Source organism: Mytilus californianus, unplaced genomic scaffold (assembly GCF_021869535.1).
Source record: "Mytilus californianus isolate M0D057914Y unplaced genomic scaffold, xbMytCali1.0.p SCAF_3, whole genome shotgun sequence".
NCBI lineage: Eukaryota > Metazoa > Mollusca > Bivalvia > Mytilida > Mytilidae > Mytilus > Mytilus californianus.
This window is the reverse complement of record NW_026262679.1, coordinates 53,784,349-53,811,264: the sequence shown is the minus strand read 5'-3', so window position 1 is coordinate 53,811,264 and position 26,916 is coordinate 53,784,349. Positions and strand designations below refer to the sequence as shown.

General features: G+C 33.1%; 1 protein-coding gene across 1 annotated transcript in view; it reads right to left on the bottom strand.

Annotated features, from left to right (window-relative positions):
* Nucleotides 1-26,916, bottom strand: part of LOC127734858 (focadhesin-like) — a 319,452-nt gene that overhangs the window by 153,288 nt on the left and 139,248 nt on the right. Inside the window, exons 3-5 of the mRNA XM_052244903.1 lie at nt 16,100-16,174; nt 15,661-15,815; nt 14,863-14,970 (exon numbers count right to left, since the gene is read on the bottom strand). Coding sequence (XP_052100863.1) covers nt 14,863-14,970; nt 15,661-15,815; nt 16,100-16,174 — 338 coding nt within the window. The remainder of the gene's footprint in view (nt 1-14,862; nt 14,971-15,660; nt 15,816-16,099; nt 16,175-26,916) is intronic.

Genomic DNA, 26,916 nt, shown 5'->3' with positions numbered 1-26,916 from the left:
AGGTCCGCAATAAGTGGTGCACAGTTAGTCCCCATTGGAATTCCGATAACCTGACGATATACGGAATCTCAAAAGCGAACAAAAATGTTATGGAGTAAAAATTCAAGGGCAGATATAGTATCAAAGCATGTCCAATTGACATAGTTCTTTTGTTTGTTGCTACTAAAAAATGACCTAAAAGAGTTTGAACATATGTATTCGCATTCCGACTTTTTAAATGCCCATTTAACAAGGTGTGTGAATTATTAATTATTGTATATATAATGTACACACGCAAGGAAAACATACGCGCAGTTCGACACAAAAACTCGATGATAGTTATGATTATTGACTTATTTACTCCACTTTACCTTCTTGTCATTGCAGTGGATACAAACACCCGTCACAAAGTCAGAGATTGCTCTGGTAGCTTTTGCATGAACCCAGCAAGTCCAAATATGCCATATGACATCAGGGCAACTAACATCACAATGATTACACAGATAATTTATTCAAAAGTGTTAGTGGCAGTGATAATGTAATAATGTTTGCTGCTAAAGACTTATTAGTACTAATCGTTTGAAACAAACATTAAAATATTATTATAAAAATCCTTGGTTGAATAATAAGTCTCATATTTTTTGTTTCATATTTTAATAAAAATAATTTCTCTATGTCATCCAGCATGTGTGATTGTGGACGCTGTATTTTCATTAGTTTTTTGGTAAATGTTTGTAACCAGTTTTGTTGCTCTCTGTTTAATTTTTCGAACGCTTATTTTCTAGACATATAAGATAATTTATTCAAAAGTGTTAGAATTGAAAAGACATAGAATTTACTTTAAATAAAGTTTGCTGATAATGGACCAAACAAATATAAAAATAGAGAAGAGCAAAATCCCTAAAAACTATTCACAAAGGGCGCCAACATTGGACACTTAAAGAAAAAAATTGACGAATGCAATGAAAACCGATATCTTGCAATGTCAGCCTTTCACAACTATAATTACTTGAAAATCTCTTTAGCAATGAAACACAATCTTCATTTAATAAGGCTATGATTTTGCCTTATTTTCTGTGGTCTTTCTCGTCTGACATTTTACCAGATACAAACTGACACATGCCATTATTTCGCATGTCTCATCACATTAAACTTGAGAAATAATTCCACGGTAAATCATCAATCCATTTGTTTCTGAAAGTGTCAAGTTGCTTCCTAAGTAGGACATTTGAAGTAGGACAATTGTCTTAAGATAATAATAACTAATCATTATTCTTATGTCATTTTGCAAAGCATGTAAATTCGTTAAGGTCAAACAATATGAAACGATCAAGATATTTGACGCTTTCGAAGATTTTTTTTTTGAAATAAGGAATGCATCTCTGTCCCGATTCATAGCTCTAAGTCCTTGTCCGGGTTTATCTTTACTTTTGGTACTTTTGTGTTTTATTTGGTCTTCAACGTTTGCATAAGGTTTTGGACTTTGTAATGCAGTGGTTGTTGTTGGTTTTTCACTTCTATATGGGCGGATACAGCTGAAGGTGGAATATCAATGCAACCAGTTTACGGTCCGTCAAGTAGCCAGGATTTGGTATTGTCATGATTTAATTGATACGTGTACATTTTGTCTGTAAATTTGCAGTTCCTGATACTTGTAACAATGTTCATACTGAGACTACGATATCTTGAAGTGTATATCGCACTTAAAGATACCTTGATTCTAAATTTTGCATACAAAATTACGAAGATAACCGAATTCGTGTTGACAATTTTGTAACCTGGTATTTTAAAACGTCACGTGGTAAATTATGATTCAAGAAATAATCGAAACCATTTCCTCTTCCGAAATTCTTTTCAGGCGTCTTGTTGATGAACAGATAATGTTGAGGGTAATTAATATTCCTGTTACATATTCATAAAATCGGCTGCACAATGCGAACGTTTTATATCCGACAAAAATAATCTTTAAAATATCAAAGAACAATAAAAACAAAGAAATAAATCATAATCCTTTTGAAAATATGTCAATTAAACACTACGTTATCCAACAATGCACAACGATTTCTTAGATTATAAAGTAATTTAAATGATAATAATCAAAAATAAATAAAGTGATTACTAGTAACTGTCTGGTATTGTTAATCATCTGTGGAAATTTAATCATATTTTTTTTATTTTTAAATTGGAAGATTCGCTGTTTTAACTAGGATTTTATCTCTAAAATATGAATAATACCAATTGTTTTACAATATTCTGAATATACATATCAATACTACTAAACCTTAATTGAAAACTAAAGAAAAATAAGAGAATACAATTTCTTGAGATGTAGCACAAATTTATCAAAAATTGTTCATTCTGACTGACAAATGACATTACATTGAAAAAAGAGACCTTTATGATATTACTTCAATTTGAGGAATTGCCGGAAAATATAATAAAATGCCACTTACGTAATCACCATTGAGTTTAGGCTAGAGAAAATAATTTAAGTTCATATAATCCGGAAAATTAAAACCAAGTTAACCATGCAAAGTATAAAATTAAACGCTGACATTTCAATAGGTAAATAAACGATTGCAAAATAAGAACTTACTCCAAGATTAAATTAATTTAAATGAAAACCATGAAAGAATCTGTAATCAAAACTCAATCAAAGAGCTGTATAATGTACCACACTATGATACTGATGCAGTGCAATATTTTTGTCGTTCCATCAAAGACACAATAGTTCAGGTAAGGTCGAATCAAAAGCTAAATATACATTCTTTAAGGAATTCTGGAATTTGGTCAGGAAGAGAGCAACGACTTTGATCAAGATTAGATTACTATAAACAAAAACCAAGAAGGAACATTTAATCAAAATATATTTATACATAACAACACTTAATGAATTGCAACATTACATAACATCCATTGATCAACAATTCCGTCATGAAAAATTAAATAACAATCAAATTCGCTATCAGCAAAGCAACAGTTATATGCTATAGACGACTTCATTTGAAATACACTGAATAAGGAATTTTGTTTTAACATTTTTTATTCCAGTGATTGCAATATTGAAGCACTACCAAAATTAACAATGGTTATGTCAGCAACCCACCCTGTAAATGAAGTTTTTAAAAGGTGAACATGCAGGAGCAAGATATGTTAAAACTATGCCATTGTACAAAGTAAAAAATGGCTCCAACAGAGTCACGAGGAAGAACAACTGAAATCGACACTTCATAAGTTTTACGGTCACCATCGCGAATTGGTTGATCGATACGATATGTCTGTGCTTTAACTCACTATCGTCCTGTTTTCGCAGTCTTTGATCTTTAGATACCAGAATAGTCTTAGCCGTAATTTTACTGATTGTGTTCTATTTCAACAACCTTTAACACCAGACTACATGCTACATCTACATGTTTACTGCCGGCATAAACACAAAACTAAGTTCTGTCATCAGTTAACATTTAACTGTATCTCAATGTTCACTGTATAAAAAGGTCCATTTATCAGTAAAACACGGAAAAATTAGTCAAAAATATATTTTCAAAATTTTGCTCTGGATACTGTCTTTTGGTCAAATAGAGACATTTATTGTCGAATTGCGCATCTAGTACAATCAAACTGGTACCGTTTATGTTATAGAAGCTTCTGTCAAAATTTCATACAAAAAACTTTAACCACAAACTTTACCTAAATGTTGACGCCACCGACACCGACGGAATGTAGGATCGCAATGTCTCGCTTCCTAGACATAAATGTTGCAGGCCCGACAGAAATCAACCTTATGCCGATTGATGCACGTTTTTTTTTTTTTTTTTTTTTAATTCCTACACAAAAATTATGCATTTATGCTACACAATTACCACAACCATTGATGACAAACTGTTTATTCGATTATTTTCCTCGTGCTATAAGCAAGTTTTTGTTAGTTTTTCAATGCATTTTTGCGGAAAATTCTGGAAAAGAAATAAGGTGCTTGGCAATTTTAAAAGCGGGTAAATACGATTTGCTTAGCCTTCCAAAATCAACCACTCATCATTTGACTGATGACGTATAATCCAATTTAAATAAAATGAAATTTGAAATGTAATTTTCGTATAGGAACTCCCTCATTTCTATGTAAGAAATCAAATCGGATATTTGGAATGTAAAGCATTTTTCGTTGTGTTATAAAATGGATTTAAACATTACATTGATTGATCCATACAGACCTCAAACGACAATAAAACTGATATAAATTGCAAGGGGTGCTCTAATGAAGATTTATTTGCACGTTAAAGCTCCCAACAATCAGATAAACAACTTGCAATTTTGAAGATCACTAGTTACTAAAATCGGTGCCAAAAAAACTGATTAATGGACGGAAACCAGTGGGAGTAGGATTTCTGCATGGTTTAGCAATTAAAATCACACTACTCGTTAAATGTTGTAATGCATAGGACCAAAATATTCGAATTGGTGATTGATTTCATAGGCACCTTGGATTAAAATTAATTACCATTTGGTCTGAATATAGGACTATAAACCAAAAGGGCTTTGCATGAGCATTTAGAAAACTATTAAGGTTTCCACTTATCCGAAATTTTTCAGTGTGTAATCAATACACCCGCATTTAAAAATACAATTCTAAGTTCTGCTTTGTTTACCTTCAATTAAGCTATTCAACAACATTTGTTTATGCGCGTTGTTACTGAGGTCGGTGAATGAGAACTAATTACTGGACGAAAACAACTGAAAGATTGGAAAGAAAAGAAAAGACTTTCTGAATGTTATATCAAAAGAAGATCATACTTTTCATAAGCTGCTGAAAAAGACCTCACATTTGAAAAATTGATCGACTGCTGCTTGCTTAAATTCTAGTTCCAATTTTAAATTCATACTCAGAACAAGAACATTTTAAAAATGTGTCTAGAAAAGATTGCATGATATGACTAGGAGAACAATAAAAACTGCCATCACATATATATGTCTATATTTTCTCTGCGTTATGCAGTGAATAAGATTATTTTTATTCAATTGCAATCAAGTTCTAAAGAAATAAACTTTGTTGACAATCCCTTTTTATAGAATCAATGTATTCAATTCTGTGAGCTGTATAGCTATGATAAGAATTAATATCATTTCGATTCCTGTCATAACCAAACAACCGCTAGGGAAAATAGACAGTTTTCATCAACTTATATAATATAGTTCTATGTAGATCATGTAGATTCAAAGTATGAATGAAATACTTATACGATGTTCTTTGATACAATCGTCGATAAAGACATCGCTGCACTTACGAAAGCTATTCTTTAATATAGCATAGTTGGCCGATGGGTCTAGCGCTGAACATTGTGCAAGCGAAATTGCCACGATGTCACATAAGCATGTTGTCAAATCCCGCAGTTGGAAAGACAAAAAATGTCCTAATACAAATTACAGATCTAATATTAATCGGCTAAATTTTAAACGTAGCATACAATCCATAAAAAGTAGATTCCTTTGAGCAAAAGAACATTGCCTACGTCAGATTTTAAAGATACATTGCTAAAAAAAACAATGAAACATCACATCACTGTGTTGAACTTCGGTTTTTCTAATCATATTATTCGTGAAAGTTTGTCCGTGGTTTTTCCTTCTTAATTACATTGATGCTGGTGATATATGATAGTGATAAGGTTCATTAATACTACTTGTTTTAATTAAAGGATCAAATAGGAAAGCTGATGAAATGTTATGCAATTGGAATATCAAAGAATTTAAAAGATACATGTATACCTGAAAGACGTTTTTCCAAAGATATAGTTTTGATAAACTGACGAAAATTTTCGAAAAACATTCGGACAATATATGTTCAGTTTCAATCTGAAAGGTAAAAATATATCCTTATTCTTTTATTACTATGATTTTCATAAAACTAAAAACCCCAAATTTACCAAATACTATCAAAATTACAGATTGGATTATCAGTTACGCTTTTTTATAATTTGGGAAGTATATGCGTTCTCTTCCAAAATTCGACCAAATGGTGTAAGAAGCATAAAATAAACATATTTAGCTTTTTTTGTGTGAAGTTTAGACTGAAAGACCCTGGTGTGAAATAAATTAGGGAAACACGAACATTTTCCTTTTGTTTTCATGTTGCTTCTTCTAAATGGCACCCATCTCATTCAATTCTATCATAAGGACATTAATGGGAAAGTAATCAAGATATCTGACGTTAAAATTACTGTAATTCTAATCCCACTCTACTGCAATACTTCGTAAGGTTAGACAAATAAAAGTTAATTAAACACCTGGTGTCTTATTAGCTTGATTCCAAGGACGCTTAATACAGTATATCATTATTTCACACATGGTTTGTAGACAGTTGCCAATCGGGGATATGTCGTGTGGTTGTAAAATAAATTTAGTGTCAATGTAAAACTTCTGTTAGATAAAAAAATATAACGCATTTTGTCTTATTGTAAAAATAGAAACGCCAAGTGCGTGATGTACTCCTATAATGTATAGTCCTAAAACAAAATATGATTAACAAAAAAATATGTTTCCCCTAAATCCAAAATTGGAGTTTTTGTGCAGTTTATAAAACATACAGGATGAATACATACATTTTACTGTTTGTTTATTATTCAATTGAATCTAAAGTTGTACTAAGGACATATATTTCATGGACAGAACCTACGCAAACTATATTTATATATGTATTATCCGTTTTGGAAACCAAATTAAGAATTGTTTTCCCTCAAAAATCACAATAATACATATTCAATTTGTATGTTAATAAAATGCTTCGCTGAGCGCAGCCTGATACGACCGCAGAGGTAGCAAATTTGGACACACTATTCAAGCTTGATACTGTCTGAATTTGGATTGTAATCAAATTTTTGACATAATATAGGTTTTTGACAGAAAATAAATGTAGTCAAAGATCTTATAAATCCATTGCGCAATACTGTGCAATTGAAGATTTCGTCTTGAAACTTTTCAAAAATTCGAAATTTTAAAATATTTTGAAAACAAAATATGAATCGTTGAAAAAAAATTGGAAAAAAAATCCCCCCCCCCCCCAACTTTTTGAAACCCCCCTTGGAGCAATAACCCCAAAACTCAATCCCAGCCTTTCCTTTGTAGTATGGAACCTTGTGGTACAATTTCAGAGAGATCCATACACTTACACACAAGTTATTGTCTGGAAACTAGAAAAATGCTTGTTTTTGGCCCTTTTTTGGGCCCCTAATTCCTACATGTTTGGAGCAATTCACCCCAAACTCCATCCCAGCCTTCCACTAGTTGTATGGAACCTTGTGGTACAATGTCAGAGAGATCCATACACTTTCACACACGTTATTGTCTGGAAACTAGAAAAATGCTCGTTTTTGGCCCTTAATTACTAAACTGTTGGCCCATAACCCCTAAAATGAATCCCAACCTTCTACTTGTGGTATTAAACATTGTGGTACAATTTCAGAGCAATTCAAATACTTATACACAAGTTATTATCCTGAAACTAGAAAAATGCTTGTTTTGGGCCCCTTTTTGGGCCCCTAACTCCTAAATGGTTGGGACCATCATCCCCAAAATCAATCCCAACCTTTCTTTTGTGGTATTGAACCTTCTTAAAAAATTTCATCAAGATCCATTCACTTAAACTAAAGTTATTGTCCGGAAACCAATGTGTCTTCGGACGACGACGCAGACGACGACGCAGACGCAGACGACGACGACATCATACCATTATACGATCCCAAAAAAATGTTTGCGGTCGTATAAAAACTAAATAGTATCGGAACCGGTAAAGTCTCAACGTAAACATTGACCGAAGGCATATCAGACACTGGTAGATGGGTAATTAGTGGCTCGCAAAATTAGAAAGGAAATCATACAAATACAAACAAACCTTTCATAGTCAATTCAATTACTAACAATATTGTCTTAACCTAAAAGAAACAACAACATTTTATATCACGTAAATGATCTTGTACTGTAAGGTACTGTGCCCATTTGTTAAGTTGTAACATGGCGAATATTTTACTGTCTTCGCTTTCTTCTGTAAAACCAATATTTAAAAAGTCAAAAAGTGCATTTTCACTTATGCCTATTAACTCTATGACAAGTCTTGTGTAAATTAATAAACTGAGACTTATTTTAAATTCATATTTCTATATACAAATAGTGAATTATGTAAAAGCATACAGTTCACAAAGGCACTGAATTAAATTTGCAAAGAATTATATCGTTTTAATTGACACAGATTTCGCTACAGCTCTCGCTAAGATATAGTCTTTTCACGCAGATGAGACAATCTACTAACCAAAGTTTGATGGTGGCTGGTAGTCATAAATCATTTACCTATTATGTCTCTTTGGGTTGATCATCCAGTTGTGTCAATATAACGGAAATATAAACAATTGTCATAAATTTCGGAGGTTTAGTTACCTATAAAACCAGGTTTAACCCACTATTTTCTTCAGAAAATGTCCGTACCAAGTCACGAATATGATAGTGGGTTGATTATGTCTAACGTTTGGTTTTGTCAGTTTTTATCGACTTACTATTTTTTAATTTACATAGGTGTTTTTTTTTATTAATACTTTTTTCATTGAGTGAAGGAATTTGAAACGTGAATAAATAAATGGAGAATGTGTCCATCGGACACAGATGATACCCCTGCTTGCATATAACGTTATAAAAGGACATAACTCAAGAACGGTAAAATTGACGCCACCCAAATTCGAACTTGATCTGAGTTTTGTGGTAATAAACATTGTATATAAGTTTCATATCATTTGGTCAGGCAAACTAAAGTTAGAGAACGGAAACGAAAAATTCAGCAATTTTTCCATTTGTAAAGGGGCATAACTCTATATCTGTAAAAGTGACACCACCCAAATTCAAATTTTAATCTGTGTTTTGTGGTATTAAGGATTGTGTATAAGTTTCATAGCATTTGGTTAAGGCAAACTAAAGTAAGTGAACGGAAACCAATTTCGGGACTTTGAAGACGGACAAATGTAACATTTAATGCCCCATCTGCAGCGGTGGGGGCATAAAAAAACATACATAGCCTATTCCAGTTTTTTATATAAAGACATTATCAAGCCAACTAATTTACACCCTTTCGGGTAATAGAAGAAGATCCTGAAGGTGGATAATGAAAACAGTTTTAAAAGGAAAGATATCATCATGTATGACCAACAGCAAAATGACGAATTGAAACATACAGAACGTAAACCTTTTCACATAAAAGTGAAGATTAAACAACACGAATCGCAAAAAATAACATTAATGTCTTCAAGTGATCGGAAAGGGTTGACAGCTGCTGTTCCACTAGAGATACCTTTCTTTTTGCTATGAAAAACTAAAGCGCAGTAGCAATCGCATTCGGTGACAAGTCATAAACATGGCTACCACAGATGGAACGTATTCGTGATCATTTCTAACAGATATTCCGTAACGTAACTGTCAATAATGTCATGATGGCGTCCGTAAATCTTTAGAACAAATAATTTCAACTTTACCACAAAGAGCCATTGGTTATGTAGCTCTCTTGTAAGCAGCAATCATATAACCAAGAAACATGATCTCTGGAATATCATATCAATTGTTGAAAGTGGGAAAGATACTTAGAAGCTGCTGAAATGGTGTTACATAATAATGGCAATGATATTAGGTGATACAATTTCAGTAAACGCCTTCTCTTTTCCAGAGTAACCTTTAAATGTGATTCATCAAATGATCGTTAGTTTCCCAAAGTCCAGTTTGTTATGGTTCGAGTTTCACAATCCTCGGTTTCCAAAACGCATATTTTGGTCCTGTCTTTTCGTCTTTTTTACTGTTTGCCACGGTATTGCCTGTCTTTCACTTTATGATATTTATTGCCCACTCCTTGGTATATTCTTATTTATTTTTTAAATATATATCAATGGGACCAAACCGACGACAGGGACTAAACTAAATGGATACTTTAGTGTGTGCAAAATTGGTCAAGCATAGTGCTTCTTTAAATGATAGTGTATTAGTAATCGAAATATTAACTTCGTAAGTCCATTGGAGCATGAAAAACAAAAGGCTCTCAAGAGCCTGTGTCGCTTACCTGATTCTACTTTGGTTTTAGAAATCATGTAAAAATAGATTAAAATCATAACAGATACCTTAATAATGATTGAGGCCAAATTTGGTTTAATATTTGCCCCGTAATTTAATAAAAAATCCTGGTGGCCATCTTGAACAGTAAATCGGCAATAAAGTAGCAACACTTCATACACCTCATAAGGCACATTTATGCCATGTTTGGTTTCATTCCATTCAGTGCTCCTCTAGAAGAAGCATTTGCATGTATTTCCCATAGGGTCTTATGTTAAACTAAGTCCCCTGCTGGCAGCCATCTTGGATGATGGTTCGGCTACAAAGTAACAACACTTGGTCAGCACCTCATTAAGAACATTCATGCCATGTTTGGCTTCATTCTATTCAGTGGTTCTCTAGAAGAAAACATTTGTATGAATTTCCCATAGGGTCCTACGTAAACTTACTCCCCCTGCTGGCAGCCATCTTGGATGACAAATCAGCTACAAAGTAACAACACTTGGTCAGCACCTAAAAAGAAACATTCATACCATGTTTGGTTTCAATCCATTAAGCAGTTTTCTAGAAGAAGACATTTGTATATATTTCCCAAAGGGTCCTTTGTTAAACTAAGTTCCCCTCTGGCAGCCACCTTGGCTAATTGATTGGCTACAAAGTAACAACACTTGTTCAGCACCTCATAAGGAACATCCATGTCATGTTTGGTTTCATTCCATTCAGTGGTTCTCTAAAAGAAGACATTTGTATGTATTGTACATAGGGTCCAATGTTAAACTAAGTCCCCACTGGCGGCCATCTTGGATGATTGATTGGCTACAAAGTTACAACACTTGGTCAGCACCTCATAAGGAACATTCCTGTTATGTTTTATTTCATTCTATTCAGTGGTTCTCTAAAAGAAAACATTTGTATGTATTTCCCATAGGGTTCTATGTTAAACTAAGTCCCTTTCTGGCCGCCATCTTGGATGATGGATCCGCTTCAAAGTAACAACACTTGGTCAGCACCTCATAAGGAACATTCATGCCATGTTTGGCTTAATTCTATTCAGTGGTTCTCTAAAAGAAGACATTAGTATGTATTGTCCATAGGGTCCTATGTTAAACGAAGTCTCCCGCTGGCGGCCATCTTGGACGATGGATCAGCTACAAAGTAACAACACTTAGTCAGCAACTCATAAGGAACATTCATGCCATGTTTGGTTTCATTCCATTCAGTGGTTCTCAAAAAGAAGACATTTGTATGTATTGTCTATAGGGTCCTATGTTAAACGAAGTCTCCCGCTGGCGGCCATCTTGGATGATGGATCGGCTACAAAAAACAACACTTGGTCAGCACCTCATAAGGAACATTTATGCCATGTTTGGTTTCATTCCATTCAGTGGTTCTCTAGAAGAAGTTCAAAATGTAAACAGTTAACGACGACGACGACGGACGACGGACGCCAAGTGATGAGAAAAGCTCACTTGGCCCTTCAGGCAAGGTGGGCTAATAAATCAAACTGATGATATCAAGGTTCCATACTCTATTTATCTAACAAATTTGTACACGCACAACAGAAAAGTACTAGAAAACGAAAAATAGATCATCTGCACGATTTTCACGTATCTGACGCGACATAAAGCAGCCATATTATTAATCTTCAAATGTACTTTTTGAAGATTGGTCAATTTACACCTTCTATGTAAAAGTACATAAAGTCATAAAGAGATAAATCAAATTACTTTTCGTAAATCTGGCAATTTCTCACTTTATCATGAAATCCATTAAAATTTCATTAATAGAAGATAACTTACATTGATGACTTTTTCCTAGCTTAAAGTGTCCACTGTACAATTTGAGATAACATATATTTGATCCATCAATGTTGTATTCTCGTTATATTACTGCAAATCCTTTATCCAATTGTCTAGTTTTAATTGTATGAAGGGTCACATTTTGTCCAACAAAAATTTGCACTTTAAATTGAATCGGATTAGGCTTCAACTTATTTTTTAGAAAACTTGGTGGAACTTATAATCAGTTGCTTGTAATAAAAGTACAGAAATTTATGATAGCCTCCTGTTTCAAAACTAAAATATTTCCGACTATCAATTTTACTTCCTAAAACACCAACATCATCTTCTATGCGTCTTTTCCCCAAGGCTGACTGGGGTAAAATATATATTGTAAACTGGACTTTTCCCGTCCAGCAATAAAACCCATGATGAAAGGGTGTCCGTTTGGCTGTGGTTGATATTTTTACTTTTTGTATACCGACACGCATACACATCCGCTTGGAAAGGGGACGTTAATTTGCTGTCCTGTGTTTCGAGGGTGTCATGCTCTCGACATATTCAAGCATTTAGCAACAACTTTGTTAATAGTCCGCAGGTGGCCTGTTGCAGAAAAATGTTTAACCAATCTTAAGGCCCTTTTTTGTTTCATCAGCTCTTCCAACGTTTTGGTTTTTCAAACATTTTGGCCTCGAGTATCACTGAAGAGACATTTATTGTCGAGATGCGCATCTGGTGCAGAAAATAGGTACCGTTAATGTTATTTTTACTATCTAAGATACAATATTTTCAAGTGGCATTCCAATTGTCCTCCCTTAATTCTCGTCAGGGTCGACCCACTTTGCAAACAAAACCCTTTGAATTGATTAATTGCATAATTTTGTTATCTTCCCTAATGTGAATGAAACATTTGCCAATGAACCTTTAGCAAATATCAACCAATCAACTAAATCAATTTTAAATTTTACACAATACACAAGTCAGAAAGCCAACTTTTCAACGGGTCAAGTTTTGCTAGCAAACTACTAAGAAACTTACTGACAAAGGGTCAATTGCAAGCTTCGCTACAAGCTAACTTGCAGACAAGGTGCCAAGCTTTATTACAAGTTAACTTATTTTTTCTAGTGGTCAAGTTTATACCTTACTGATGAGGAGTACTAGGATAGCTTACTGACAAGTGGTCCACTTTCGATAGGAAGCTTACCTAATCGCCTTCCAATTTTTTTCTTCTTATGAAATCGTTGGAATTCAGGATGATTTCAATTATTTGAAAAGTCGTAAAAAGGAACGTTTTATTTTGTTGGATGGAGGTTGTACAAAATATCACAATTCAATCATGGCCAACCCAATCTGATTAAAACTCAGATCTATTTATACGCGCTTACACGTCTGTTATAAGCATAGGAAATCGTTAATTTTGCTAATGTTATTTTTGAAAAGATTGAAAAGTGGAAAAATATAATTATGCAATTAGACGAATATATCATGTAAAGATTCAAGAACATGTCGCATAAATTAAGGCGACAGTAGTTTACCGATGTTCAAACCTCGGAAATTAATTCAGTATAGACAAATTAAGGTTACAAACAAAACCTGTGGGATTTGCACGAACTGCAAAAGGAGTGCGACCGGGTGCGTCGACAGGGTAAGCGTCTCCTGCTTTGCATGCATTAGTCACCATGCGAATCCACACTGCGGCAATATGGCACAATCAGGAATGAAACACAAGGGACTATCAGACGACTATACTGGTGTATAAAGACCTAAGACATCGAAACATCTCGCTAGTGAGTTGTGGCGAAGATACATCGTATCGGTCAACCAATTCGTGATAGTAACCCTAAACCTTCTGTAGTTTTGATTTCAGCCGATCTTCTTCATAACTCTGTTGGAGCAGTTTTTGTGTAAGAAGTACACCCCTATCGCTGAAGTCGTATAGAGTGAACATAAGCTGTGTCAATATCTAGGAAAAGATTAAGATATGAAGCAGAGCTTCTACTTTCGGTAGTATTCTATATCAAAATTGCTATGGTATATATTCAAAAATTATGAAAATCCTGTTTTGTTAGATTAATTTCCTAGCCAGATTAAACTGTCTGAAATATCATTATGGTAAACAATTTGGCCCTAAACGCAGAATTTGTCCTTCTATTTACATTTTGGTCAACAGATGTATAATTATCCAATAGTTTCGTTGGTCACTAATTTATTTAAATGTTAAGGCTAATCACTTATGTGTATACACATAGCTTTGTTTAATATTTAATTTAACAGTTCAATAAAATACGGTTTCTGGTGCGGTACCCAATGTCACTCGTGAGACAATATAAATATTTAAGGTTATCATTAACAATATTTTCTCCTCGAAATAATGCTTATTTGTAATTAAATTTAATAAGGGACTCAGTTTAGGAAGGATATTCCAATTAGCCGTATAATAACATATAATAGTAGTAACGAAAGCTTACAGATGTGCCTGGTAGGTAGTATCTATCAATTTGTCATATGTATAATAAACTCATCATAGATAACAGGATAAAAATTGTGTACGCCTGACGGACGTTTCATCTACAAAAGACTCACCAGTGAAGCTCGAATTAAAAAAAGTTAAAAAGGACAAATAAAGTACGAAGTTAAACAGCATTGAGGACCCAAAATTCTGAAAGAATTGCCAAATACAGCTAAGTTGATCTATTCCAAGTTTTAGGTTAGACCATAAGTATTTTTATTTATAAAAAAAAATGATTTTGTTAATTGTTGGATTATTTTCCTATCAAAAAAACGATTTTTTTTTTAAATTTTCTCCGTTTTCATCTTTATATACTTCATTTTTTTGCAAATATACCTGTTTTTCGCATGCATCTCATTTCTATATAAGCAAAATTACACATAATTAGCTCAAACAAATATATATTTCAAATTAAATTACTTGTTGTAAATGACAATGTTCATTTAAGTTTCAAGGGGGAGTAATACGATTGATAAAGTCAAACATGCCTCATTAACTTAATACAAGCATTATCATCACAATGTCTCCTACCTTAAGGTATATGGTGAAACAAATGTGCCATCTTGATTTGTGTTGATAGCAACAGCCAACTGAAGCTTTAACAGCGCTGTTATTGCCTGTATAATTCCATTTAGGTTTCTGAAAGTTATGTCATGAAATAATTAGATCAGCACTTCATTTTTTTAAATATTGTAACAGTGTTCATAATTCATTATAATCATAATTCATAGACAATAATAGCAATTTTATGAAAGAATCTACGTCGATGTGAATTTCCACACAGTTCTTTGGACACAGGAGGGGGAAGAAAGTAAATTCTTTCAGGAACATTTGCTGGAAAAGACGTGGTCCACATGTTCTATTGTACGTATGTACTTTAATTTAGGTATATGCCATGATAGAACTTTCAAAACATGTATTTCATTTATCAACCTGTTCTTTATAAAACATAAATGATTTACAGTCACAAAGTTAAGTAAGATAAGTAAACCAGTTATGGAAGTGAAAAGATTTTAAAAAAATCCTCGGTATTTTAAATCTAAAAATAAACAGTTCTCCAATCATTTTAAAAGTTTTATGTGGCGCGTACGAGCCGTGAGAATAAACCACCAAAGTTCACTGTTAATGCTTGAATGTTAGACTCCCTTTAAGTTAACGAAGCGTAAAATCCAAGCCAAGAGTGAACTTGTCTGTATATACCTGTTCAATCTCATAGATGCTTCCTTACATCAAATGTGTATATGATTTTATGTCACATAGTATATGATATGTTCGGGGGGAACAAATATTAATGTAACATTAGGAAAACAAAGTTTTACATCAACTTACTTTGCTGACGGTACCAAGTTCAAAAGACATCTCATGATAAAATCATATTCAATGACTCCTAGTTGGACTAAATCGACCACGGCATTACAACAAGTAACTGCTAGTATATTGTTCTTGTCTGTACATTTCTCTAAAAGTATGGTCAGTTCATCCACCTTTAAAAAAGTTAATTAATATATAATAAAAAAAAATCGCAATTTCATGAGGTTAAGTTAAAAGTATGCGTACTTTCTAGGGGATTTCTATACTTCCATTTAGCAATCTAGAAGCAATGACATTCGTCTCCATTTGAAAATAAAGAAGGCGGGAATATTTTATTTTATCCTAAAATCTGCCATTTCACAAAAGATGAAAAGCTAATAAGTTATCATGGATAGGCTTCCTTCTTTTACTAGATGCATATTTTAGATGATACAAATCTTCTGAGACATGCTCTTACCTGTGGCGTGGATTCTATGATTGTTCCATATTTCTCTTTCTTTTTGCTGATGTCTAATTTTAGCTTTCGAATGGCCTGCAAAAGAAATAAATAAAAGTAAAAAATTTCAACAACAGATTTGTCTTAACGACTTTGCCGTCAAAGTCGAACCTATCGACTTAACCTGCTTTCTTGTACTTCGGAAGAAAGAAAATACCTATACCATATAGATATTTGTTAGATATAGGGAGCAATGTGGATACAAACAACGCAAACCTTGTCTATAAATTAACCTTTGATGTCTCATATCATAAAAAAGTCGTAATTGTAAATTTCTAGTTTACCAATGTTCCTTCCACTCTCACTACTCAATTAAGAAGATACAAATTAAGGTAAAAACACAAAACTGAGGGACTCGAATGAATTCCGAAGGGATCGAGACCGGCTAGACCAATTGTAAATTACTAGTTTACCGATGTTCCACTCTCACTACTCAATTAAGAAGATACAAATTAAGGTAAAAACACAAAACTAAGGGAATCGAATGAACTCCGAAGGGATCGAGACCGGCTAGACCAATTGTAAATAACTAGTTTACCGATGTTCCACTCTCACTACTCAATTAAGAAGATACAAATTAAGGTTAAAACACAAAACTGAGGGATTCGAATGAATTCCGAAGGGATCGAGACCGGCTAGGCCAATGGTAAATAAAGGCGACATGAGTGTACCGATTTTCAAATCTCGCAAATCGATTAAAGAGACAAATCAAGGTAACAAACAAAAACCGAGGAATCGTTTGAACCACAAAAGGAGCGAGACCGGGTGTGTCAATAGGTTAGACGTCTCCTATGCATGCACTACCCGTCATGCAAGTTCACACTCAGTCAAAATGTCACAATTGAGAATAGGACACAATCATATAATAACATAATCGGTACCAATTTTCTGCACCAGATGCGCATTTCAACAATCAATAATCACAGATCAGACGACAATAGTGCAATCGAAAGATCTCACACTACGAAAACACGAAAACGCTTGTGAGTTAAGACACCGACCCATCGTATCGGTCTTCCAATTCGCGATAGTGACCGTAAAACTTATAAAGTGTTGATTTCAGTAATTTTTCTCTTAACTCTATAGAAGCAGTTTCTGTGTAAGGTTAAGACCCCTGTCAATGAGGTCCGTATAGTGTGTAAATACACGAGCCTATATATAGTACGAACTGAGATTTTTATGGTCATACGAGGAGCAGAGAGTGTAAATAGGAAATTGACTGTTGGAAGTTTAATCTCAAGATCGCTGGAATATATGAGATGTAAGCACTCATCGAAATGTAGGTTAAATCATACATTAGAATAACTACACATGTAATATGAGGATAATAATCTACATGTAGGCTTCATGCCATACCGATTTATTATATCTAGTAATTCAAGGAAAGAAAAAGAAAAAAAAAACAGGTCACCCCATTTAGTTTTATAGATGATATGCAATTGACGCAGTGGATGCTCAAAAATATATATTTTACAGTTGTATTGGGTCAGATATTACAATATCATTTATTATTCTTGTCAGATTTCATATTTTCATTTGAGACTGGTTAAGTGTAAGTTTCTATCGGTTTAAACATGTTAAATTCAACTTAATAATTCATCAATTTTACAAGTCAAGGTTTTTTTTTCGATGTCAGTTTATGAATGAGAAAGTAGCAAATAAGACATTTTTGTTCTTAAGTGTATATTGGTCTAACTTTGCGTGAATTTGAGAATTCAAACGTTTTATCATACCATTTTGACTTATATATATCACATGCATTGTGTAATTATATTAATCTAATTACAACTAAATCTCTGCACTAGGTAACTTTGTGTTATGCTTGGTCGCTGCGTACGAATATTTAATTTTAATTATATTATTAATCATATGCTCTAGTTTTTTTTATAAAGAAATGCAATATAATAAAGATAAAGATATACCCAGGAATAAGTATCGGTAAGCATACAATAGATAAGCGATGGATGCGATACCGCATAAAACGATAATGCATGCTTACATGCAACATGATAGGAAATTTCATCTTGATCTGATTTGTTGTTCCTGAGAAAATGCCATAACAATTTCATTTGACGGAGGGAGGGACGTATGGACCAGCATATACTCTTTCGGAGCGGGGGTATAAAGACAAAGGCAATGGAAACACACCAAACAATCCTTCGATAAAAAAAAACAAAACAACATCTTAATTCTAATCGGTGTAATACCATATGAAATATATTTGATATACTTATACTTAAATCAACCAATACGGGAATCAATATCAAACGCTGAGAGTCAAAGTATATAAATCACCCATAGTTTGTTGAAATATTTTTTCACATATGCATTCAACGATATCTTTTTAAGTTTAGTCCTATTTCATGTTTGTTTTATGTCCTGGTGTAGTTAGGAAGTCATGATAGGCAAATAAATAAATTTATTATATACTTAGTAGTAAATATAAGGAAATTGTAAGTGTAATACAATCAATGGCAAGCGAGTTATAACAGCAATCCAAGAAGATATCGATATCAGTCACGATTGCAAAGGCTTAATCAAACACCTAATCTGTATGACGTCAGCCCATCGATCTCAATCACGGCTATACCCTTAATCCACATTACGTCATGTCACGTGAAAAACATCTACTTGAGGTATATAATAAAGTGTATATGATATGGCTTTTTTCAATATCATACATCATATCAACCCTCAGCAAATATAATTCTTCGATCAGAACTCTTGGCGATTACATTGGAATCTCGGATTGATAAGAATGTAATATTGAAACAGTCATATGATATTCTCTATTTATCTTGTACATGTACATGTACCTTTGATAATAAACAATTATGGCCCTCAAGAAAATTTAATATCCAAAATTATTAAATCGAGGAAAAAAACATATACGAATACCATAGGCAAAGATTTTATATATTGAAGTAGTTACTGGTAAATAAGAATAATTTCATTCTGATGAAGAGTACGTTATTCTCAAATTTCATTTATAATGAAAATGATAAAATACAGAATCGAATATCTTAAACGGGGCAGTCGTATGATAATATTATAACAAGACAAATCAATAATTAAGGAAACAGATGTATGTATTGTACTAACAGCAAAAATATACTTCGAATACTATAGACATATTTTTTCATATTGAATTAGTGACTAGCAAATAAAGATAATTTCATTCTGATGAAAGTACATGTACATGTTATTCCAAAAATCTACGAAAGACCATGATGTATTTTAATTTCATTCTGATGAGAGTACATGTACATGTTATTCCAAAAATCTACGAAAGACCATGATGTATTTTAATTTCATTCTGATGAAAGTACATGTACATGTTATTCCAAAAATCTACGAAAGACCATGATGTATTTTAATTTCATTCTGATGAAAGTACATGTACATGTTATTCCAAAAATCTACGAAAGACCCGTAAAGAACACCAAATAATACATTGGAGATGAGTTATGCTCTAAGTATTCGATAGTGGGATGGGAAGGGCTATGATCATATTCCTGTTTAAAATTAAATCCCTTAGATACATTATTAATGTATTTAAGGGATTAATTAAAAATATTAACAGATGACAGAATCCCAAATATCAGTACCCGTCTACCATTTGTATTTTACGCAATTACGGAAAACAAGCATCTATAAAAACAACAAAGACGATCTCAAATAATGCACCATTTCAATTTAATTATACAAAGACAAAAAAATTACATAAAACATCAACAATACGGCAAAACTTTTACTTATGAATACAATTTTTTTGTCATTTTTCCTTAGAACTTCTTTAATATTTAAATGAAATCCATATTGTCTTAGGTTAGAAAATTGATTGTTTTGAATTCTACAATCATTTAAGAGACAAGTCCAATTCAAACAGATTATAAGGATATTGTTTACATAAATCTCTAGCACAACTTTTAATATCCGTAAAGAACACCAGATAATACATTGGAGATGAGTTATGCTCTAAGTATTCGATAGTGGGATGGGAAGGGCTATGATCATATTCCTGTTTAAAGCATTTCATATGCATGATGTAAAGTCTGTTTTTAGAGTTCGTGTAATCTTTTGGTATCCGGTATCATTACATTCTAGCATTTCTTTTGAAGACGGTTGAAATTTTTCAGAATGTATTGAAGTTGTTATATAAATAAAGCAATAGTAATGAATAGTTTTTTTTAAAGAGATAACTCAAAATGCCTTTTTTATGATCATGTATTGAAAAGAATTTCCTTTACAATATTAGTTCCAAATGGCTGAAATATTCTGGAACATTATTTGTACTGGAAGAAATATTTCAGTATTTGTTCCTGACGGAAGAAAGAGTATTAAATATTTGTCCTATCAGGAACAAATATTATAGTATAATAAAAAAAAACGCCGTTTCAAGTTAACCAAGCTAGTATATGCAACGAACACTGAGAAAGGATACTTTTGTAAATATGACGATATGCCCTATCGCCGGCTGAAGTTTTATCTATAAATCCGTCACGAGAAGGGCATCATAATGTTTATTGGATAGAAGATAAACGAGAAGAAGAAACTTCCATTCGGTGAATATTTTACATTTGAAATGTTCCCAAAAAGAAGAACTAACGAAATGTAACACGAAAGGTTTGTTTCCCGTCTGGGAAGTATTTTGAGGAGGACCGTTCTTAGTTTATATTTATTGCTTTTCCATGTGAGGATTTCTTTTCTGTTACTTTCCCCAAAGGAAACACATTCCATCGTCAGATTATTTTGTCTCCCAAACGGAATATAGAATAAAAACCCGCTTGCAAAGCCGATTTGGTCTCGTCAACGTATAACCCACATTTCCCTTATATTCTGTTTGTTGACTCAGATAAGCCATTAAAATGAATCAAGTGCTTCCCTTGAAACAAACTGAACCTTAAGGTATAATGCTTAAATTGATTATCATACATTGCCTTTATCCTTGTGTTGACTTCTACAAACCTATACCATGGAATTAGAATATGATAATAACAGCTAAAATTAACACTTTTTAGACAATAAATACTTTCATTTTTTCTGGAATTCTGTATAAAGTTGTTGCATTAAATAAAACTTCTGTATTAAGGGAAACCTATAGCCATTGATTGAAAAGGTTATTATGTGTTTTGGTAACTAACGTCTTATCCCAACCTCACCTCGATATAATCATTTAAACCCTAACAAGTGAAACTGGGCTATGAAAATGTGAGAAAACATATACTCTAGATTTTAATGACTATGCTTGAGAATTATGGAATTCACAATTACAAACATTATGGCCATTTTACCCTAAATCTGTTTCATTGACGGGAGTGAAAATTTGATAATAAAATAAACTGTTAACACACTGTCGGCAAAAAATTCCGAAAAAGACAATCCGATGGACAGCACAATTGTTAATTGATTCAAAGTTGCTGGACCATGACAGAGAGGGCAGCTTTTCAGCAAGAACGTCAAGCTGATATAAACTGATATTCATGCAACTTTACAGAAAATATAATTGTCTCCCCTTTTGCGGTCGCAGTACAGACACAAAACAGAGACAGAAAACTGAACATTGAAAATTGCTAATCAATTCAAAGCCACTGAACCATAAACTAGGGGACAGGGCCTCGAAATAGTCATCAAACTGATATGTACTGATAGTAATGCAACTTTATAGAACATATCATTGATCTATCACAAGTAGTTCCTATCAAACTGATTAAAGCAGAAAAACTTAAGGTTGAGAATTGCTAATGAATTCAACGTCATTGGACCATGGCCTAGGGGACCGGGCCTCGAAATAGTCGTCAAACTGATTTGTACTGATAGTAATGAAACTCTATAGAATATATCATTGATCTATTACAAATAGTTCCTGTCAAACTAACTTAAGCAGAAAACTTAACATCGAAAATTGATTGTTAATTTAAAGTCGCTGAACCCTGACATAGGGGACATGCCCTCGAAATAGTCGTCAAACTGATATGTACTGATAGTTATGCAATTTTATAGAATGTATCATTGATCTCTTACAAGTAATTCCTATCAAACTAACTTAAGCAGAAACCTTAACATCGAAAATTTATTGTTAATTGAGAGTCGCTGGACCCTAACATATGGGACATGCCCTCGAAAGAGTCGTCAAACTGATATGTACCGATAGTTATGCAACTTTAAAGAAAATATCATTGATCCATCACAAGTAGTTCCTATCAAACTAACTTAAGTAGAACACTTAAATGTCCCTTTGGTATCTTTCGTCCCTCTTTAACAATTTGTTGACGTCGCCAATGACAAAAACGACGCCGCCGTCGCTGGAAAAGCAACACCTATGTCTCGCCTTCTGCGATTTTCGTCGCATTAGACACAAACAACGTCCTAAAGATTTACTTTCAAAAGATAATTAGAATTTTAATTCATCGCTATGACGTTTTGATCGTATTCTTGTACATGGGCGTAACATAGGAATGCTTCAAAAATTTGACGTTTATCGTATGATTATATGATACTTGTTATTCGCGGTTTTAATTAGAAATAAGATAAACACGTTCTAATTTTAAATTTTTGAAGTTCAGGTGCACCTATTCGTAGAAGAGCAACCGCAATATTGATTAAATATTTTCAGTGAGGCTCCTGTCGGAAATTATGGTAAACTCCCAAATCACTAAAGTAACTAATATAACGGTTATCCCTAGTATTATTTTTTTTAAAGGAAATAAAAGAGAATGAATACATATAAAGTTAGTTAATTTGTACAGCGATATAAACATGTATTCTCTACCATAACAGATGGGTTATCTTAAAACAAACGCCTAGACGACGAATTTCAACACAGTGGTCAAAAGCATTGGACTTTCTTAATTCTCAAATTAAAACCGACAACGTAATTCATTGCAGTGGTTCTAATGTAAAAAGACTAGAGAAAATTTTATTTCAGAAGCTTTTTTTTATTTATGTGTATTGAAAATAAACTGCTTTCGACAATTTGTAAATAATATATTTGACTTTAGATTTAGTGGGGATTTTTTTATCGACGTATATCATACTTGTTCTTAGTACATTTTGACATTAGTAATCAAATACTTTTAAAATGTCTTTTAACTGGACTTAGACACAGAAATGTTTAAATTAATATGTGAAATGTTTGTACTACGACATCCTCTTTATCACCAGAACGGAAATATTTAAGAAAAGCACCAACAATGGAAGCAACGTCCAGTCATTGCATTTGTGGCCAATTTTGAAACAATGTGACAGTTTTACATGTTTATAGTAAAAACAATTTATTAAACTCAATGACACTTTTATCGTATATTGAAAGAAACAAATATCTATACTTAAAATAGAACTATGATCTTTTGTTAAAGAGTATTTTGTATGAATTTGTATTACATAATAAAAAAATAGTAACTTTATTCGTAAGACATACAGCTCATACAATATAAACATTTCAAATAAGAAAATGCCTGTACCAAGTCAGGAATATGACAGTTGTCATCCATTCGTTTGATGTGTTTCCGCTATTGAATTTGCCATTCGATTAGGACTTATATCTAGAAATTGACTATGAGGGTCGGTTGAAAACAAAACTTTACGACAAAAGAGATGATTTCAGCTCCTAATTGTGACCTTTTCATTTTTAAACCAAGAGTTCCAAATGGTGAAGTTGAAATCATCACTTCATAAATTTTACGGACGCCATCACGAGTTGGTTGACCGTTCTGGAATATCCGTTTCACAGATGATATCGGATATGTTCCTTATGTCGTAACTACAATCCCGTTCCCTTTTCACGAATGTGATCTACCAAATTAGACTATTTAACGGCTTTGTAATAACATGAGCAACACGACGGGTGCTACATGAGGAGCAGGATCTGCTTACCCTTCCGGAGCACCTGAGATCACCCCCAGTTTTTGGTGGGGTTCGTGTTGCTGTTGTACCCCTATTTGTGACATTTTTACCTATTGTGTCTGTTTGTTTTGTTCACACATCGTTGTCAATATAATGGAATTTGATGCGACTGTCATACAAGTGAGAGGTTTAGCTAGCTTTAAAACCAGGTTTAATCCACCATTTTCTACATAAGAAAATGCCTGTACCAAGTCAGGAATATGACAGTTGTTATCCATTCGTTTGATGTGTTTGAGCTTTTGATTTTGCCATTTGATTAGGGACTTTCTTTTTAGAATTTTCCTCGGAGTTCAGTATTTTTGTGATTTTACTTTTTTAATAACTATTCACAGCTCAATAGAATCAAGTGTTCAGCAGCCAGTATTTAATGTACAAATCACAACAGAGAATATACAATACTGTCACAATTACGGATCTAAGATATAATAAGTTTCCTAAATCATTCAATTCATTTACATTATGGACAGACAATAGTCGTACAAGTTTAAAACTGGATGGTCATCTCAAATAATAAGTTTTAAAATAAATTTTTCATAGTGGCATATTTTTAATCTTATTAAACACTTCTTCAAATTTACCAACATCTTTCAACATTGCAGTTTTGAGCCATCTTTATGCCTTCATAAACTGTTAGATCTTTTAGAAATATGACATACTATATAATAACTGTTATAGCCTAAACGTACACACATGGCTGTTCTTCCAACATTAACCTATCATATAAGCTGAAATGTCTAAACAACAACATGATCATAACCATCGAGACGAAAAATTAGCCATTACATCGCTGGAGGGAGCAATTCTTCGAACCATCCTAAATGAAATCACCCCTTCGAACCATCCTAAATGAAGTCACCAAAGAATATGTTTAATCTTACAGAAAAATCGAAGGTCTTAACCATTTGATTTTAATTTCTGTCTTCTACTCTCATATCATATGGCACCAGCAAATTACGTCAAGAAGAGTTATATCGTGTCATTATTTTTAGTTCATTTAGTTAGTTATATAACCTTTCAGACAGATATCGTAGCAATTTACTGAAAATAAACAATAAGTGGGAGAAAAGTAATTAAACCCGTGTAATTAGGCATAATAATTTGGATTTGACATTGGTATCTGAAAGTTTGCCCTATTGATATCTTACAAGGAAAGATTAGTGAAAAGGCACGATCCAGTATTCGAAGATTTTTTTTCTACATTTATAAATAACTTTTCGTATAAAGAGTAAGTAGAAATCTGCATTTATTAATTTTGCCATTATTAGGTGTAATAGAGGAACGAAATAGTTATCTAGATGCCACGTGCACTCATTAAACAGCCACCAACGATTGTCTTAGACAATTTCACATTTCGTATAATTTTCCGACAGTGCTATCTTACCTCTCCGAGGGTATCCCCAGCCCAGAAGTCAGAACTTCTGTGTTGACATGCATAATCATTGATATCGTCGTAATTGAACATTAACTTTTACAGAACTTTGCAGTTTTCGAAAAACTAAAGATTTTCTACATCAGAAATAGATTACCGTAGCTATATTTGGCAAACCTTTTCGGAAATTTGGATCCTCAATGTTCGGCAACTTCGTAATTTATTTGGCCTTAATTTTTTTTTTTTTTTTTTTGATTCGAGCATCATTGATTTGTCTTTTGTAGACAAAATGCGCTTCTTGCATACAAAATTTTAAGCCTGGTATGTATGATGAGTTTATTTACCTAATAGGGGAAATATAGTAGCAGGAAAATTCCATTACGTATTTTCAGTTGGATTTCATTTCCAACGGAATAAACTCAAGTGCATTTCATGTAGCGGGTGAAATATAGACACCGCATGGCAAGATAGAAAAACACCAGTAGCGAGTTGTGAATTAATCAAAAAAGACTATCCAAAACCTGCAATAAATGTCAAATTATCCTACAAAATTGCTCGGACACATTTAATTTTAAGACGTAGAGGAAACCAATGCCAAATTCCCGTCTCATGACGGCAACCTAAATAGGCGGCAATCATCAACCGGGTTTTGTAATTACTACATCATCCCCGTATTATCTTGATCAATGGGAAAACAAAACTGAAAATTCACAAAATTTCAAAAGGTAAAACAAAAACGAGAAAATACTTTAATTCAATTAAACGTGTCTAAAAGAAGACAAAATACATTCAAATAAACTTAATAATAACACCGCTTCGAATAATACTAGAGGTTATTAAAAGCAATGGCAAACTTAAAGTTCTTGTTTTTCAATAACGAAATCATGCATTTCAATAAAATATAATTGGTAGCTGCATAACTGAATAAATTTCATCATATAGCTTAATAAAATGCTCCGCAGGGCGCAGCTTGATACGACCGCAGAGGTCGAACCCTGAACAGTTGGGGCAAGTATGGACACAACATTCAAGCTTGATACAGCTCTGAATTTGGATTGTGATTAAATATTTGACACAGCATAGGTTTCTGACACAGAATGAATGTGGTCTAAGAACTTAAAATTTTTAAATTGGACATTCACCTATTATGGTCCAATATCCAAAATCTAAATACATGGTTAGATTCAGCATATCAAAGAACCCCAAGAATTCAATTTTTGATGAAATCTAACAAAGTTTAATTTTGGACCCTTTTGATCTCAATGTGGACAAAGTTGATAACGGGGCCCAAAAATCAAAAATCTAAATACATGGTTAGATTCAGCATATCAAAGAACCCCATATATTCAATTTTTGTTGAAATCAAACAAAGTTTAATTTTGGACCCCGATTTGGACCAACTTGAAAACTGGGCCCATAATCAAAAATCTAAACACATGTTTAGATTCAGCATATCAAAGAACCCTAAAAATTCAATTTTTGTTAAAATCAAACTAAGTTTAAT